Source organism: Myxine glutinosa, chromosome 11 (assembly GCF_964187855.1).
Source record: "Myxine glutinosa chromosome 11, kmMyxGlut1.1, whole genome shotgun sequence".
Taxonomy (NCBI): Eukaryota; Metazoa; Chordata; class Myxini; order Myxiniformes; family Myxinidae; genus Myxine; species Myxine glutinosa.
Window position 1 is genome coordinate 60543540 of NC_136271.1, and position 17539 is coordinate 60561078.

The 17539-nt window shown below is 42.6% G+C and overlaps 1 protein-coding gene across 3 annotated transcripts in view; it reads right to left on the reverse strand.

Moving 5' to 3' along the window:
- Window positions 1-17539, reverse strand: part of RASSF1 (Ras association domain family member 1) — a 285057-nt gene that overhangs the window by 20309 nt on the left and 247209 nt on the right. For all 3 annotated transcript variants that reach the window (XM_078786708.1, XM_068130717.2, XM_068130718.2), the window contains exon 3: window positions 3822-3929. In XM_078786708.1, the coding sequence (XP_078642834.1) occupies window positions 3822-3929 (108 nt within the window). The remainder of the gene's footprint in view (window positions 1-3821; window positions 3930-17539) is intronic.

The window sequence follows — 17539 nt, forward strand, 5'->3', positions numbered from 1 at the left end:
TATTACTATATTAGTTGGCATCCAGTATGCAAATTATTGGCACTCCGTGGTCCTTAAAAACATATTTATTCCAATTTTAGCAAATATCACATTTTTTGGCGAAGCGAAGCAGGCGTATAATAATATTTCGGGTGATAACACAGAGATGGCCGAGAGTTATACACTGCTATCACTTTTTTTTCATATCTAGGGACATATATCTTGCTAAAAATCACAATGAGCCTTACTCCATCTGTATGGTACCGACCAACCCCCTTGGCTCATAGCCGAATGCGATTGCAACGATCAGAAGGCAAGACCTAATGTCGCTCGGCATACACCACATGACACATTGGTGACCTTTTTAAAACGATGCATTTAATTTAGTTATACAGAAAAGACTAACCATTACGTACAAGCTATTTACCTAGCTTGCAATCTAACAAATGAAAAGAAATGTGTGGATGAACGCACGCAGGTGTTGGTCAACGGGATCTGAAATTATGCAAATCGGACCAATATCTGATCAAGAGATGGGACCGAAGCTGCAGAACAGCAAGAGAATAAATCAGTAAGACCAGAAAAGGAGTCCTTTATCTTACCTATGGCTATGGTACAGCTTTACTGCCCAGCCTGACCAACCCAGAATGGTGAAAGTCGTCCGAGACGACAGCGAAGGGTTTATGCATAAAACGAAATTACTCGCTCTTAATGTATTTGCCACCCAGAGCTTCATCGCGAGTTTGAGGGAATATTTTCCAATACACGTGATGTTTCAAAGAAAACAACAGAAACCTCAAAAGAGGCTGCTGTTGTGGCCACAGAATACGGCTTTGTTAAGTTAAACAATTTATCATCAACATGACAAGGTTTATGGCATCGACAGAATCCCATAATTTCCAGCATCCACCTGTTGGCAGCAAGCTTTAACATCCAAGTTGGAAAAGTAGAGGTGACCCATATCAGGCCATCTCTCTGGAGGCTGACAGGTTGTACAAACAAGCCTTGTATCAAGGGGTTCACACACAAAGGGTCGAAAACCCGTCATCCCGTCATAGGAAGAACAACCACCTCGCGATTAGTCCAGAAAACTCTCGACTCATGAGATGCGTGTACAAATAAACAGGCTTTGTTAAATCGTTCAAGTAGTTTCCAGGATAGAGATGAATTACACTTTGTCAAAAAGCAAAATTAAACCTTGCTTTGCATCAGGGAAATATATTAGCCTTCGTTTGCTGTTTTGCGTTTCCCAGCACAATCTATATTTCCTATGAGCCGCCATTTTGTCAGAATCTCGATATGCCCCAAAGCTGAGAGCACAAGCAGCACATTTGATCGGCCGAGATAAGGTATTTTGTCAAGTACTGCTAAAATGGAGCTTTTTGGAATGGTTTTTTTTTTGTTTTGGAAAACAAGGCAATTTGTGTTCTTGTGTTCAAGTTTTTTAATTCAATTGAAATAAAATCGAAGTTTTAAATGCTGTAAAAAATGTTTTGAAAGTTTACCGCCAATCATTCACCGTCTTTTACACCAGCCTATGTAACATGTTATACAGACTTGGCATTTAATATGGAATTTTTTTTTTTTCTTGACTTGGGTTTACTTTCTGAACTCAGTATATCAATCTGGTGAGTTTCTTTTACTCTTCGGTGATGTCTTTGTTGAAAGAACCATGTCACTGATTGTCTTTCGCAGCAAGAAGTCAATAACAGGATTATATCACAGGTGGCGTGACAAAATGTAAGGACAGGTACATTTGACGATTGGCTTCACAATCGGGTATATAAGGGTTGTTGCGTTCTGTATTAGTGGAAAACAACTGCTGCACATCTACAAAAGTTATTGCCGCTTCCTCTGGAGATGGTCCGTCAACTTGACAATGCTGTTTGTCATGGAGTGGCGGCTTTATGAAATTCTGGCATGAAACAGCATGCTATTGCTCGGCAGTATGGCATCACTCAAGGTCAGGTGTCAAAGATACTGAAACGAAATGCTCAGAGGGGTGTCCATACTCCAATACCGAGGCCAGGACGTCCACGCAGAACCACAAGGAGAGATGATCGCCAGCTGCACCGGTTAGTCTGCAATGGCCGTACCAAGTCAGCTAATTGGCTTTGGGCTGAGTGGCAGCAACTGACAAATGTGCCTGTATCCAGAAGGCTAGGCAACCAACGACTGGTTCAAGCAGGCTATCGTGCCAGGCGTCCCCTGAGAAAGCCACGCCTGACCAGACAACACAGCCAGCGCCGATTGCAGTGGGCCAGAGAGCAGCGTCAATGGCAGCCGGGACACTGGAATCACGTGACCTTCAGTGACGAGTCTAGATTTCTGGTCTATCGTCAAGATGGCCGCGTCCGAGTGCGCAGACAAGTGCATGAAGCCCACAACGAAGATTGTATAGTGCCAAGAGTCCAAGCTGGAGGTGGTCGGGTGACCGTTTGGGCTGCTTTTCATGCAGGGGGCAAAACTGACCTGGTTGTTCTGAATGGAAACCTGAACCAGTTCACGTACAGGGTCATTCTGGAAGAAACATTGCTTCCATTTGCTCGTGCAGCCTTTCGAGGAAACTTTGTCTTCCAAGATGACAATGCACGGCCTCATCGTGCTCGCATGATCCAACACTTTCTTGCTGACCGTGGTGTAGAGCATATGGAGTGGCCTGCCATGTCCCCGGATATGAATCCGATAGAGAACTTGAGGGCAGAATTAACGCGTCAAATCGACAACTTGGACCAGCAGCCCACCACTGTGCGTGAATTGCAGCAGGCTATTACCACTGCATGGCAAGCGATTCCTGTCCAAACCTTGGCAAATCTCGTGAACAGCATGCCTCGACGTGTACGTGCTCTCCTGAATGCTCGTGGGGGTTACACGAAGTACTGACCTGTAATTTTACTGTCCACAATCCCAGTCATAATTTAGCTTTTGTTTTTGTTGAAAATTTTTTGGGCTAATGTTCAAAATAAAGAGATACTTCTGGAAAACGTACAGAAGTTTAACACAGTACTGTCCGTGAATTCAGTTCGATATCAGTTTTCATCACTTTCAAGGATCAATTTATTTGCTTCGAAATGTCAAATGTGGTTTTTGTTTCTTTTAAAGGTCACATTAACAAAATCTAGAATAATTTCAACATAATTCCAATGAACTTTTGGTTCTAAGTCATCTTGAAAAGTAAGTTCACCCCCACAAAAAAAATATTCCATATTAAATGCCAAGTCTGTATATTCGTTATTAGTGCCTGCTTGTGTCCTTTATGACGTCCATATAAACAGCAAGTTCCCTGTTTGGAATGATTTTCAATTTTGTTTGACTGCCAGACTCTGTGCATGCTCAATCGGGATGAGATTCCATATAATTTGCCAAATAAAAGCAAAAGTACTACTAGACTTGTGTGAGACTAGGTGCTAGACTAGGTTTGTGTTCCGTTTCATGTTCCCATTTGTGTTCCAAGTGTTCAAACTTTAACATTCAATTTAAATCAAGTAGTTCCTCGATAATAGACTGACATCTGCCCTCTGTAGACAGACAGAGTGAACCAATTACTTAACACCACTTTGCACGAGGGTGAAATATGGTGATCGAGAAAACAGATAATCACATCCAATTTTACCTCCGAACACCTGAAAAGGTTAGCTTTCGAATGGATTGCAATAAACGAGACCTTTTAGCAAATAAATCCATTTCTAAGGCATCACACATCACCTCGTGATCTTTTCTCATCCAATTTCCATGATAGACTTCACAGCCTTTACAGAATGGCGGTGCCAACAAAAAACACCTGGGCATCCATCAAGTCTGGCTTAAGTTTGATCGCATTAAACACCATAAAATTCACTCACCAATTCCATGCCGAATTTATTGTTCACTTGGCTGTTGTAGACCTTGATCATTTGCTCGATCTCCTCCCGCGTGAGCGTCTGACATTCCACTCGAGCTGGCTTGGCATCCTAAGACATTGTTTCATGTTACCATCAACAAGGTCGTCTCATTTTATCATGGAAAAAAATAGAACGACACTCTGCCGTCACGATGTCGACAGACATTCCTCCGCCCACATTATTACATCATTATACATACTTGTACAAAGTTTGATTTAAATCCATTCAGCTGTTCTCAAGTATCACATTTTTACTTGACATGATCTTTGACCTCACCAAAAAATCCCCTCACTCCTCACCTTTGATGCCAACATATAATCAGTTAATCTTTGCATCATATATACCAGGTATATTATACTTGTACAAATTGGATGAAGATCCCTTCAGCTGTTCTTAAGTTATCGCAGTAACTAAATAATTGTAACTTAACATGACTTCTGACCTTTGACCTTTTGACCCCAAAATCGAATCAGTTTATCTTTGCATCATTATATATAATTATACTAAGTTTGGTGAAATCCCCTGACCGGTTCACAAGTTAGCACGAATACAGAATTTATTTTACTTGACATCTGACATTTGACCTATTGACCCCAAAATCTAATCAGTTCATCTTTACATCATTATGCGTTAACGTACTAAGTTTGCATTAGATCCCTTCAGCCATTCCAAAGTTATAGATCTATTACAGACTTTGACCTTTGACCTCTTGACCCCAAAATCTAATCAGTTCATCTTTGCATAATACATACTTGTGCCAAATTTGGTCAGAGTACCATTAGTAGGGTCAATATACGAAAAAAACTCACCTAACACCAAATAAATTGATACAAAAGGTTTTTCAATGGATTCTGGTACCATTGGGCATGCTAAATAACATACTAAAAATCTAGTAACATCTGATTTCCGGAAAGGGGTCATTTTCAAGATGGCGTCCAAGATGGCCACCGGGAGCTTAAAATGGCCATATCTCAATTATTATTCAACCTAGAAAGGTGGTTTTGGTGTCTAACCCTAGGTTTTAGGGCCCAAGGAATCCAAATGAATCAATAAAATTACCATCAGTTAATTATTTATTGACAAGTCCAAGATGGCATCCCAAGGTGACATCCTGATCCACTAAAATGGCTCTGTCGAATAGTAGTCAACTTCGAGAGATTTTTTCAGTGTGTATACCTAGGTTTAAGGCACCCAGGAAATCATCAAAATTACTTAAATAAGCACAAAGTAATCAGGTAATCCAGTCAGCCAGGTTTACCAGCCCATTAGGCATTTGTTGTCTCATGCAGTTAATCGCTATTCATCGTCATCCTCCGACTCCTCTGGAAGAAACTTATGTGGATTGTCACATTCCTCAAGTTGGCACGGTCCACAGGCAGTAGTACATGGTAGTCCATATCGTCTACAAGAGCAGCGGAGTGTCTTGCAGGCAGTGGAGCAGTTACAATGAATGACCTTCAAGAGACTGTCTGGAGCAGCGTTCATTCTTGACATAAGTGGGACAAACTGATTATCCTGCAGGCTCCACCCCCATTTCATGGCATCCATACCCTCTTCTTTTCCCATCCACACCATGATCTGGTAGTACGCTCTACGACAGTGAAGTTTGGTAGCAGATTCAGTTGGGGGCAGACGTTCGGGTGTTACAAAAGACAAAGCAGAGACGACCTTCTTGCTGAAGGTGTTATATCGCATTGTTGCAAGGGAATCTTTGCACTTGCCACCAAAGAGGATATCCATTACTCGGCATTCAAGGTCATCGATCACCTCTGTGGTCTGGTTTGGGATGGTGAATGTGTTGGCACAAGACCGAAGGACAGGGTCTCCTTTTACAAGCTTCTGGAAAGCAGTCTTTTTGCCAACACCAAAAATCCGAGAAGTCGTGTCACAACCAGTCATGGCATGGATGAATATCAACTGAGAACACATGCCATGTTCGAGGATTTCTTTTAGACGGTTGATGTCATACACTTTCCACATAACCACATGTCATACACATAACCTCTCAAGCTTTGTACAAACCTTTGTCTGTAATGATCACTGAATACTGTGGACTGGAGTCACAGGTGGCAGTGGTGTCGACACATTACACTCCTATCTCCAATCTGAAACACACACTTGGTTCATTAGCTGGTGAGTCGGAGGATGACGATGAATAGCGACTAACTGTATAAGACAACAAATGCCTAATGGGCTGGTAAACCTGGCTTACTGGATTACCTGATTACTTTGTGCTTATTTAAGTAATTTTGATGATTTCCTGGGTGCCTTAAACCTAGGTATACACATTGAAAAAATCTCTCCAGGTTGACTAATATTCGACAGAGCCATTTTAGTGGATCAGGATGTCACCTTGGGATGCCATCTTGGACTTGTCAATAAATAATTAACTGATGGTAATTTTATTGATTCAATTGGATTCCTTGGGCCCTAAAACCTAGGGTTAGACACCAAAACCACCTTTCTAGGTTGAATAATAATTGAGATATGGCCATTTTAAGCTCCCGGTGGCCATCTTGGACGCCATCTTGAAAATGACCCCTTTCCGGAAGTCAGATGTTACTAGATTTTTAGTATGTTATTTAGCATGCCCAATGGTACCAGAATCCATTGAAAAACCTTTTGTATCAATTTTTTTGGGGTTCAACCATATTTTGACCCCTCCACATCATTGGTTCAAAAGTTATTGCGTTAACAGGATTTTACCTAACATGACTGCTGACCTTTGGCCTTTAACCTCGTGACCCCAAAATCTAATCAGTTTACATCTTTACCTCATTATACAGTTATGTTTGTGGGGTAGTGATATGTAGAGTCAAGTAGATTTGTGTAGGTATCATGCTCCGGATGTCAGGTAAGAACCATCACCATGTAATAAGTCCTGTTTAGCCGAATGTCAGATAAGTGTATATCTGTCCCCGTCACGAAGGGGCGGGGCATGTTAACTCGCTTAGGGCATAAGGATAAATTATCCCTTGTACGTATTACCCTTGGTAATTTATCCTTTATCTCTTTTGGCACCGCATCATAGACACTAGTGAGGAAATGCCCATTAATTAAACAATAATAACAATAAAACCAACCGGAAGCCAGTTCTGAACACTGCCGATGTACACCACCATCTACATCGCCACACAGAGCTCGGGCAAGCTGAGGACATGCCCCGAGGAGCCGTGATTGGCCAGGGCCGAGCAAGAAGGCACTCACTGATTGGTGAAAGAAGGAGCGCTCAATTTAGGCATTCCTTTTAATAAACCTTTTTGTTCATTTCTAAATCCGTGTTTGAGTTTATTTTCCACAGGCTTGAGGACTGCGGCGGGACCACAGGTAAGCTCTTCAGCTTCCTCTTCTTCAATCTTCCTCCCACGCATTTATAGTAAAATCCGCATTTGATCGTCGCCTCAGAGTTATAAAGCTTGCTATTGGCCATCCGTGATCCCTGTGGTATTCACCAGGGTAATCACACGACAATACATACCTGCACCAAGTTTGGCTAAGATCCCTTAAGCCGTTCTTAAGTTATCGTCGTAACGAAAACCTATCACGGATGGACAACAACAAAAAGTGGAAACAGGGTTCCACGCTCGTCTTAAAACACTTCAAAAGTATTCATATACTGTATATTAAGATGGTCATGTGATTTGATAATCCCAAGATACTAGAGAAGTACATTTCAGTGCAATGAGCAAATTTTGCATTTGAACCAAAGGTAATCTGGTGGAAAACGTTATTCATTGCATACAGAGAAACGATCCCATATAAAGGGAGAGGCGCTTTGCACCTCCCTTGATATCGACTGATTTGCGTCTAACGTTTATTCATTGCAACAATCTAAGAAAGGTATTTGAAGACGATAATCTATAAATAAGGCCCAATGATCAAACGATGTCCAATGTCCATATAAATTATCCCAACAATATCTCGACTGAGGATTCCACTCGTATCTCGGGCAGCAGCAGAAAGCTTGTGGTCGTCTGTGAGCAATGGTGTCAGCACTGGTGGCCATCCTTGTCCAGGGTCTGAGTCTTACAAATTGGTGGTCTTTTAATCCTTTATAGCTCTAGTCCAGGTCTTGCTCTCCCAGTCTCCTAACTTTTCTGTCCCAATATGCTCACCCAACACACCTCTTGCCCACTTAGGTCATACATTTTTAAAGAAAATTTAGCCATGTAACCATCCCACCCAAATCAAAGCACAATGGTCACCTCAATTCTTTCATCCCTCTCATTTCCTAATTGAATCTATATTCTGCCCTTCTATATCTATATCTATATCTATATAATTGAATCTATATGACACATAAAACATATAATAAAGGGAGCGGGAGACAAAATGGGGAGAGAGAGGGAAGCACACAATTACAATCAGTAGAGAACTGGGACATCAGGAGATCTGAGAGGGAGAGGGCTTGGGGGGAGGAAGTGTGGGAAGGGAATGGGGTGGGAGAGGTAAAAACCACATGGACACAGCGAGGACTTCCAGGAAAGAAGTTGGTATTTCACAAAAGTGGATCTGCGGTAAATTAACGGGGGTACAAAAGATCAAGGTTTTGGGAGGTGCAAGATAAGAGATGGTGGTGAACAGCTGTTTTAAAGACCTGGAGTGAGGAGTGGGATTGAATGGAGTGAGGGAGTTTGTTCCAGAGGCGGGAGAAAAGAGGAATGAAAGAGTGAAGGTGAGCAGAGAGCCTAGATTTTGGCAGTTTAACCATAAGAGGGTTGCATGCAGATCTTGTGCGACCTGAAGGAATATTTGGGGGACAGAGCACAGAGAGAGCTGGGGGAGAAAGGCTGGAGAGGAGTCGGTAGAATACAGAAAGACCACCAACCTGCCTGCGGTAAGTGAGTGAAAAGGCCCTCACAATCAGCTTCATCGAGGGAGATTCCAACGATTCTGAAAGCTTTGGTTTCAACAGCGTGACGCCGAACTAGGTGAGGCAGGAGCACCTTTTGTGCACTCACCAAGAGAATCTTCATTTCACTTACTAATATCCTGGTGCCATGGTACGACTTGTGTACTATTGTCCAATTATTTTCCTTTCATCCAAAAATAAAAAACCGGCAAACTGCCTGTTGATCTTTTATCTTACGTTGCTCTTCAATGAGCTTCAACAACTGACTTTAAAAATAAAAAGCGATGACTTCATCACGAGTAGAGTTATACTGTAGCGCAATGCTCTGTCAGCTGGAATGCAGTCACATTCTTTTCCAATTGCTCACACATTGCCAGAGATGGGAAACCCTCATAGCGTTGATGATCCACCGTTTGACAAACACTGCTCTAAGCAGTGGCCTGCTATCAAATGGCAATGTGGAGGCTGTGCATGTTTTATAGAGCAGAGAATACAAAGTTTAGCATCATCCCTTTCAATCATGGGTGCATTCGGTGATGTTTGTACGGATAGTGATCATAATACCATATTAGTTTCAAGTAGGCCGTGCTCACTTGATACGTGAAGCATCAGCTGCTCCATTAACAGTCAATTTCACCAATACCAGTCGAGCAAAGCACCCTTGGATTTGTAATCGCAACCAACTCCAACATCACTGGCTCCTAGGAGAATGAACTTGTCGACTGCCAGACCTGATCAAAGTAGTAGGGCAAGGTCCCGAGGGAACCGTTGGATCACCTGATATAGGTGGCTAATGGCTAAGACATATACTCACCACAACAGTTACATTTCCTTTTTGCAGGTTGAGATTCAGCAACATTTTAGACGTCACCACAAATTAAAAAGCCAACAGAGGCAGACATTCAGGTGTCCTGTATGATCAGGAATGTGTGGTGTCCACACAGATTTCGAAGAGTTTACCTGCGCCTGAAAGAAAAGTCTTCTCCACGACTGCAAGGTCATATCAGGCAAGTTGGTATTCCATAAGGGTGGAATCAATGGAATGTTGATTGAGGCATGCTAACTACTGTGGGAAGCAATGAAGCCGACGTTTCGAGGTCAAGTCCTTTGCTCCGACAAACAGAAAACGCCCAAAGCGTTGGCTTGTGTGCTCGTTTCCCCACAACAGTTCGCAAACTTCGTTCAACATCGTGTCGATTCCATCCATTCTTCTACCTGTACGCCGGCAAAGATAGACACTAGCAAGACCATGTTTATTACTCCCGCTAGGGAGTAATGCATTCGATCGTGTCCGTGTGTGTGTGTGTTCGTGTGTTTGTGAACAAGATATCTGGAAAAGTTCTGAACGGATTTGGATGAAAGTTGGTGGGATGATTGCCCTTGGGATAAGGAAGAATTGATTAGTTTTTGGTGAAGCTCAGGATATTATTCCGGATCCAGGAATTTTTTTGAAGGATTGTTTTCCATTGGAAGACAGGGCTCATTTTTTTTTAAACATTATCTTCTATATATTCTATATTTAACATTGTGATATGAAAATAGTTTTCATATTTGTTGTAAATGTAGTTTAAACTCATGGCTATGCGTTAGAGCGGTGTATTTTGTTAGCAGCATCCTCTTCAAGGTTTTTTAAAAATTTATAATAAAGACATATTCTGTCATTTTAAAACCACCAAAGTGTGTATTCGGTTTCCCCGTTTCATAAAATGTATCGTTTGATATGTATAATGCTTTTTTTTTTTTTATACCTCGGAAGATATCAACATTTACTTCAGCGAATGTCAATAGCGGTGTCAGTATTTGATGAACTTATAAAGACTTAGGTGAGTTATAAGTGTGACCAGCATGTGCACGGGATTCTTCCCAGAAGAATGAGTGGTCGCATTAGCTTGTACGACTTAAAATGAGCGAGTTTTGTTTTGACGTTTGGGCCAGTTTTACATGTTGTATCCCTAAGGAATGAAACGAACGTTTTTTCTGACTTACAATTTTATTTGAAGTCACACATGCCTCAAAATACACACGTATATGGAATTGAACGCTGAATCCGAAAATGTAAGTGAAATTGCCTTGTTTTTTTTAACATTATCTTCTATATATTATAAATATATATCTGTGCAGTGTCTGTCTTGTGTTGTCACTGAACTACTCCCTCAAACATTTGTGAAATCGTACTATTCCAACTTGACCCTCGGCGGGAGTATGCGCTCTACTGAGTGGCGTTCTAGTTCTTCATGTTACAACAAGCCTGCGAATCAGCACATTTGAGTGTTCATGCCTGTTTTTTGTTCAAATATTCCAGGTACCAAAGATAAAATCATGAACTTATGACTAGAAGTCTCCCGAGTTCCTGCTTGAAGTGAGAGTTTATCTTGAAGTCAGCTTGGATTACCTATTCCAACTTCACCCTCATATGGGAAGGCCATAAAAACACTGATGAGTTGCCTTGTAGTGACAGTTGCTACCAACATTATGACTCCCTAACAGCAAGCAAATAATATCTTATTCCACCTACACGCAAGCTATAACCGCAGGCATCAAGATGTACAATGAGTACTAAAAACACCGTTCTTAAGACATTGCACAAGTGTTTCCTCGAATCTGGGTTTGAATGTCGACCCAGCTACAAACTCATCCTGGTTTACGCAGGCAGGGCAAAACATCAATGTGCGTGCCGTTCCTTAGACGGGCGTTAAAACTGCACGTAACGTCTGCCAGCATTAGTTGGTAAATCAAATGTTAAAAATCCAGTGTGCTTTGTGAATAGCACGCGAACCATCACCGGCACCCTGAACAAATTACAAATTCCCACGTCGGAGTGGCGACCCTTCCAGGGTTATAGACCGAGCCAAAGAAACTGCTTCGGCACAGCAGCCACTCTGTATAGAGCATGGGACTTGAAGCATATTAAGCTTTATTCCCAAATCATTGTAAACCAGTAAATGCAAAAATTTGCACCGTAAAAAAAAACAAAAAAAAACAATAATCTATCCATATTTCTCAATCTTCAGACGACAAATTGCTTTCCGCCACAGTTTTGTAAACCACAATGTCGACGTGCTCTTGCCCAAAGGAATGCTCTTGTGATTTCCAGTCGCATTGTAACTATGACGCAAAAGGGAATACAGTACTGTAATTGGGTTAAATGTTAAACAATGCTATTATACAATTGTCAGCAAAAACTCTGCAGCACACACAATAAGAGTTCACATGAATCAATGCACTGCTCATAATACAGAAAGCGCTCCTGGATAAAGCCAAATGAGCAACAGAGTGGGACAAAAATCATGCCGAAAACATTACATGCTTTCATTTTCATCTTTCTGCTCAAACGGTGGTTACATTACGTGAGGCTGGATAAGGTAAAGTCATTCAAAAGCAAAACTAAAGAACATTTCACGATGAAGGACTTTGTTTGCTCATTCGTTACACTTGAACTTTGCATCGTCAACCGATAACGCATGCAAACTAGATGGTAATCATAAACAGTAAACTGTACAGTACAGTAAACTTGGTGCGAGCCAACTCTTGTTTTTGAAGGGTTTTTTTTTTCTTTGATCCAATATGGCTGCCAGAAAACGTGAGTGATGACATCATAAATTTAAATTATCTAATATAATTGTGGCATAGATCACACAAGAAATTTCAAACTGATCAGATCAATCGTTAAACTTGTCGAATTATGACGTCACAAGGAAGGCACCAATGACATCATCATTAACATCTCTTATTCCACATGGGGAGTACTTGCCAAAGAGCCATGATTCTAATTTTTTTTTTTCCAATTAATGGTTTCTTAGATATAGAGTTGTAACGTTTTTCCAAGATGGTGTCCGTACCACGTGGCCTATGACACCATAATTATGAATAAAAAAATTCTACAGGCGGAGGCACTCCTATGGTAAAATTTTGTGTCAATCGGTTTCTGACAAAATTAATTTTAAAAACATGCAGACACGCACATACGTCACACGTACAGACGAACGCAACCGAATGCTAATCCTGCTTTTCACTTCGGGAGTGCAGGGTAACAATGCGCAATAAACGTAAAACACCATGTTTGAGTTGGACGAATGGTGAATTGTGTAGAATGGCAGAGTTGTGACAAGAGATTGAAGACATGGCCAAATAAGAGGCCAAAAACATCCCAAAATCAAGCAGAATATAGAGGTGTAACGTTTTTCCAAGATGGCGTCCATACCAAGTGACCTATGACGTCACAATTATGAATGGCAAAATTCTACAGGCAGAGGCACTTATGGTGAAAATTGTATCAATCGGACCAACGGTTGCCGAGAAAATGATTTATAAAAATGCAGACACATACGCCACAGGTACGTACGCAACTGAATGCCTAATTCTGATTTTCACTTCATGAGCTCAGGGTAACAATGTGCAATAAAGGTAAAACACCATGTAGAATAGCAGAGTTGTGACAAGACATTGAAGCCATTGTAAAAGAGGAGGCCACAAACATCCCAAAATCAAGCAGAAAGATGATGTCAAGTTTCCTCAGGCAATGATGGTGGTTCCTTTCTGAGGCTGGTACACATGGGGCGGTGGGGGGGGGGGGTCACCACTCCTCTCTCTGCTTTGGACCGGCCGCAACCGACAACGGAGGGTATCTCTCTGATGGCTGTTGAATTCACCCTCTTCCACCCGTGCTGTTGGAGTCAACTGGACTCTCATCCACCAGTTGTGCAGAGCCATCTGCCATTTAAACTGCATGGCTGCGGACCGTTACCCTGGTAAGGGGGGCTGACAGATACTACACCTTGCTCACAGGTTACCTGGGGTTAAGCAAAGCAGGGGCATCCATCTCCCTGAGCTATCAGAGGACACCTGCATACCACTAGACACTGCCAGGGAAGCAGAAAGAGGAAGGCCAAATGGCTCTCAGAAGAGACAATACATATTGCAGACAGAAGAAGAGCCATGAAAACAAAATGCGCATCAAAAGAGGACATTAAGTGACTAAATGCGAACTTCCAATGACAAGCAAGGAAAGACAAAAATATTTCAGACATGCGTAGAGATAGAAAGTGACAACAGAGTGGGATCGCGGTCCTCAAGAGTAGAACAGGAAAATATGCGAGAGAACATCAACAATCCAACTGGACAAAATCACAGACTGGTCAAACAAGTGGAACATGTCTTTCAATCCTGACAAATCTCACACTCTTACTATGTCTCTCCGAAAAGATCGACTGGACAACCCTCCCATCTACTTTCTCAACAATCCTCTCCAAGAAGTTCTGTCGCTCAAGCTTTTGGGTCTCACTATCTGCCATGATCTTTCTTGGGAAAACCACATTTCCAAGCTGGCCTGCAAAGCCAGTCGCCGACTGGGCATCCTCCGTCGTGCGAAGTCCTTCCTAGGCACACCTGAGCTCCTCACCACATACAAGGCTTTCATCCGCAGCTCAATGGAATACTGTTCTCCCCTATGGGCTGGTGCTCCTGCCTCACACCTAGCTCGGCTTCATGCTGTTGAAACCAAAGCTTTCAGAATCATTGGAATCTCCCGCGATGAAGCTATCTCTGAGGGCCTTTCACTCACTCACCGCAGGCAGGTAGGTGGTCTTTCTGTCTTCTACCGACTCCTCTCTGGCCTTGCTCCCCCAGCTCTCTCTGTGCTCTGTCCCCCAAATATTCCTACAGGTCGCACAAGATCTGCCAGCAAGCCTCTGATGGTTAAACTGCCGAAATCTCGGCTCTCTGCTCACCTTCACTCCTCTTTTCTCCCGCCTCTGGAACAAACTCCCACACTCCCTTCAATCCCACTCCTCCCTCCAGGTCTTTAAAACAGCTGTTCACCACCATCTCTTATCTTCCCCCATCCAAAACCTTGATCTTTTCTACCCCCACTAATTCACCCCAGATCCACCTTGTTTGTAATTCCAACTTATTTCCTGGTAGTCCTGGCAGTGTCCATATGTTTTATGCCTCTCCCACCCCCTTTCCCATGCCTCCCCCCCAAAGCCCTCTCCCTCCCACAGATCTCTCGATGTCTCCATGTCTCTCGGTTCCTGCTCTCAAATGTTGCGTTTGTGTCCTTCCCCCTCTCTCCCCATCTTGTCTACCGCTCCCGATGTTATTTGTTTTATGTGTCGGTTTGTCGGTTATGTGTCGGTTTGTCTTTCTGTGTGATAAATGTTCGCTCTTTCACGAGCCTCGATCTTGTATCCAAAAAAAAAGAAAAAAAAAGAAGAAACAAGTGAAAGAAAGATGGAAGGACTATACCAAAACGCTATACAAATGAGTGATGGCAATCTTTGAAGAAATAATGTGAACAAGAACCAATAGTGATCGGTACATAGAGCCGTGAAATGACTGGCAAATGAAAAGCAGCAGCTGCTAATGAAATACTTGTTCCATCTGTATGGTGTGAACATCAGGAGGAAATCAATCTTGGATGACAGACACTCGAGTCAGGATTGGAGGAAGATGCATCAACAATCCAAGGTATTCTGATACCACTCTCGATCACATGCAAATGGTGAAAAGTTTCATCTTTCTGGGTCCTAAAATTGAAGTGAGTGCAGAATGTGGAGGAGAAATTAACAGAAGGTTTGTGTTGGGGAGAACAAAAATGTCAGGTTCGACAAAGCCGTGGCAAAACAAACCAAGATGAGGTTGGTGAATGCTCTGGCATTTCCAGTTGCAATGTATGGACATGAGTTATGGACATGGAAGAAGAAAGAAGTTTGACAGTATAGATAAGATATGATTGAGTGAAGAAGAGGAAGAGCAGACCTTGTATGTGCTGGATGGATGGGGTAAACCTAGCTGCAACCAAGTCGTCTCTGCCAGAGCTTTTGTAAGCAAGTAGTGCAGCAGCAGGACAGAGATGTTTGGAGAAATCCGATCATGAAGGTTAACAGAAGTTAAACACGACTTGACGGAACGAGATAACTTGATAAATATAATCTTGCAAAGTACAATGGCAGAAACACCCTGCTCCTAGTCCTACTGCCACTCAAAGGTCAAACCATGTGGTTATTCAAGTGCGCACACCAGCTCTGGTTATTTGACACAACGTGCTCGAGCAGATTAAGAAATTATACGATATTTCAACCTTCAGAGCACAAATTACTTTGTTCTGTGACCGTTTTGATTTTTCATCAAACCCATGCAAACACATTCTCTACGAATATGGTTATTCTGGAAGTATTAAATAAAATATTGAGGCCTGCTTTGAAACGATTCATCAACAGTGGCTTCAAACAAGTTTGGGGGAAATGCTGTCACTTCCTGGGTTACTCTGGGTACCAGTGATGTCACAACAATGTGGCACCACTTTTCTCACCACACTCAGTGGGGAATTTACTCCTCCCCATGGAGCATGGATGCCAACCTATGGAGACAGTACGTGCTAAACCTTGTCACTGCGGAGCGTCAAGCAAGGAAGCAGCACATATAATGCCAAGTCTTTGGTACGATTCGGCCAGGGTTTGAACCACGGACCTCACAGACTCAGAGCAGGTGCTTCAACTATGACACCACTGAGTCTGGTCTAATGTTCAATGTCAACAAGTGTGTATTCTCTTTAGAGGTCATTGCCAGGGATGTTGTAGATCAAATCCCAACCCTGCACCAAAACCAGCCAAATGTCACGAAAGCATTCTGGAAGTCAAACAGTAGATTACGATTTACCCTACAAATCTCTCAAAGTGGGGGTGAGAGGGGGGTGGGGTTGGGGTGGGGGGGAACAACAAAAAAAAGCATTTCTTTCCAGGAAAAACAGTCACTGCCACGCAACGCATGTTCACCAACCTGGTGCAAGCAGCAGCCAAAGTCAGGCGACAGAACATCACAAAGACCAAAGTGTTGACCTGGGACCTGAAACCTGAAATTGGACCTGAAACATCGCAACAGCTGGACCTGAAAATACAAATCACCTGCAGCACTGAAGCCGGAGTTGTGAGCTCGCTGCCACACTGCTTGTCGAACAGGGTGGCTCCATACAAAATCTGCATGACAATTTCACGCTTTGGCTTGGTTGGCTTTACAGCATCCTATCCGGCCCTGAACCCTACTGCTCGGTATGCCAAGCTGAGAAAGAAGATATTTTGAGCCATCGTAGAGATGGTACTGCTGAACAATGCGGACACCTGGACATTGATGAGACCCACCCACATCTGCTTAAAGAGGCCTTCACGATACACTGGCCAATGTGGATGACCAACGAGGAGCTCTTCCAGCATGCAAAGCTCAAACCACTGAACCAAGTGTTGCGAGTTCAGAGACTTAGACTTGCTGGACATATTATACAATCTGAGGGATCTTGCACCCAACCTGTCCAACATGTGTTGATCTAGTACCCCACACATCAGTTGCGACATAGTAAAGGATGCAGTAGGACTTATTGAAACAGGCTCATGGCAGATTGTGACCCCCCTACCCCCTGCCTCCCCCACTGACGACCTCGGCAGATTGTGACACCCCTCCCAGATCTTGGCAGTGCAGCACCTTAGACCACTGCCAATTGTTTTTTTTTTTTTGGTTGTTTTTTTTGTATACTGAATACTGGTGTCCCTACTGTAATGGCGTTAGCACATGTTGTACACGTGACCTTGTACTTGATGTAACCATTGTTATCTGTGTGGTGTATTATTATTATTTAGGAAAACAAAGTCTGATAATGATAAATGCAACTTTCCTGGCCTGCTGGACAGAAGAAATGTTCTGATCAAAAGTTTTTGGCAACATTGTTGCTGTTCGAATAGGATTGTTGCTTATTAGCCATTTGCCGAATGCAAACGGTATTTTTCTGACTGTGTGTGGCAATATACTGTTGTGGAGATGGACATAAGGGGTAATGGGG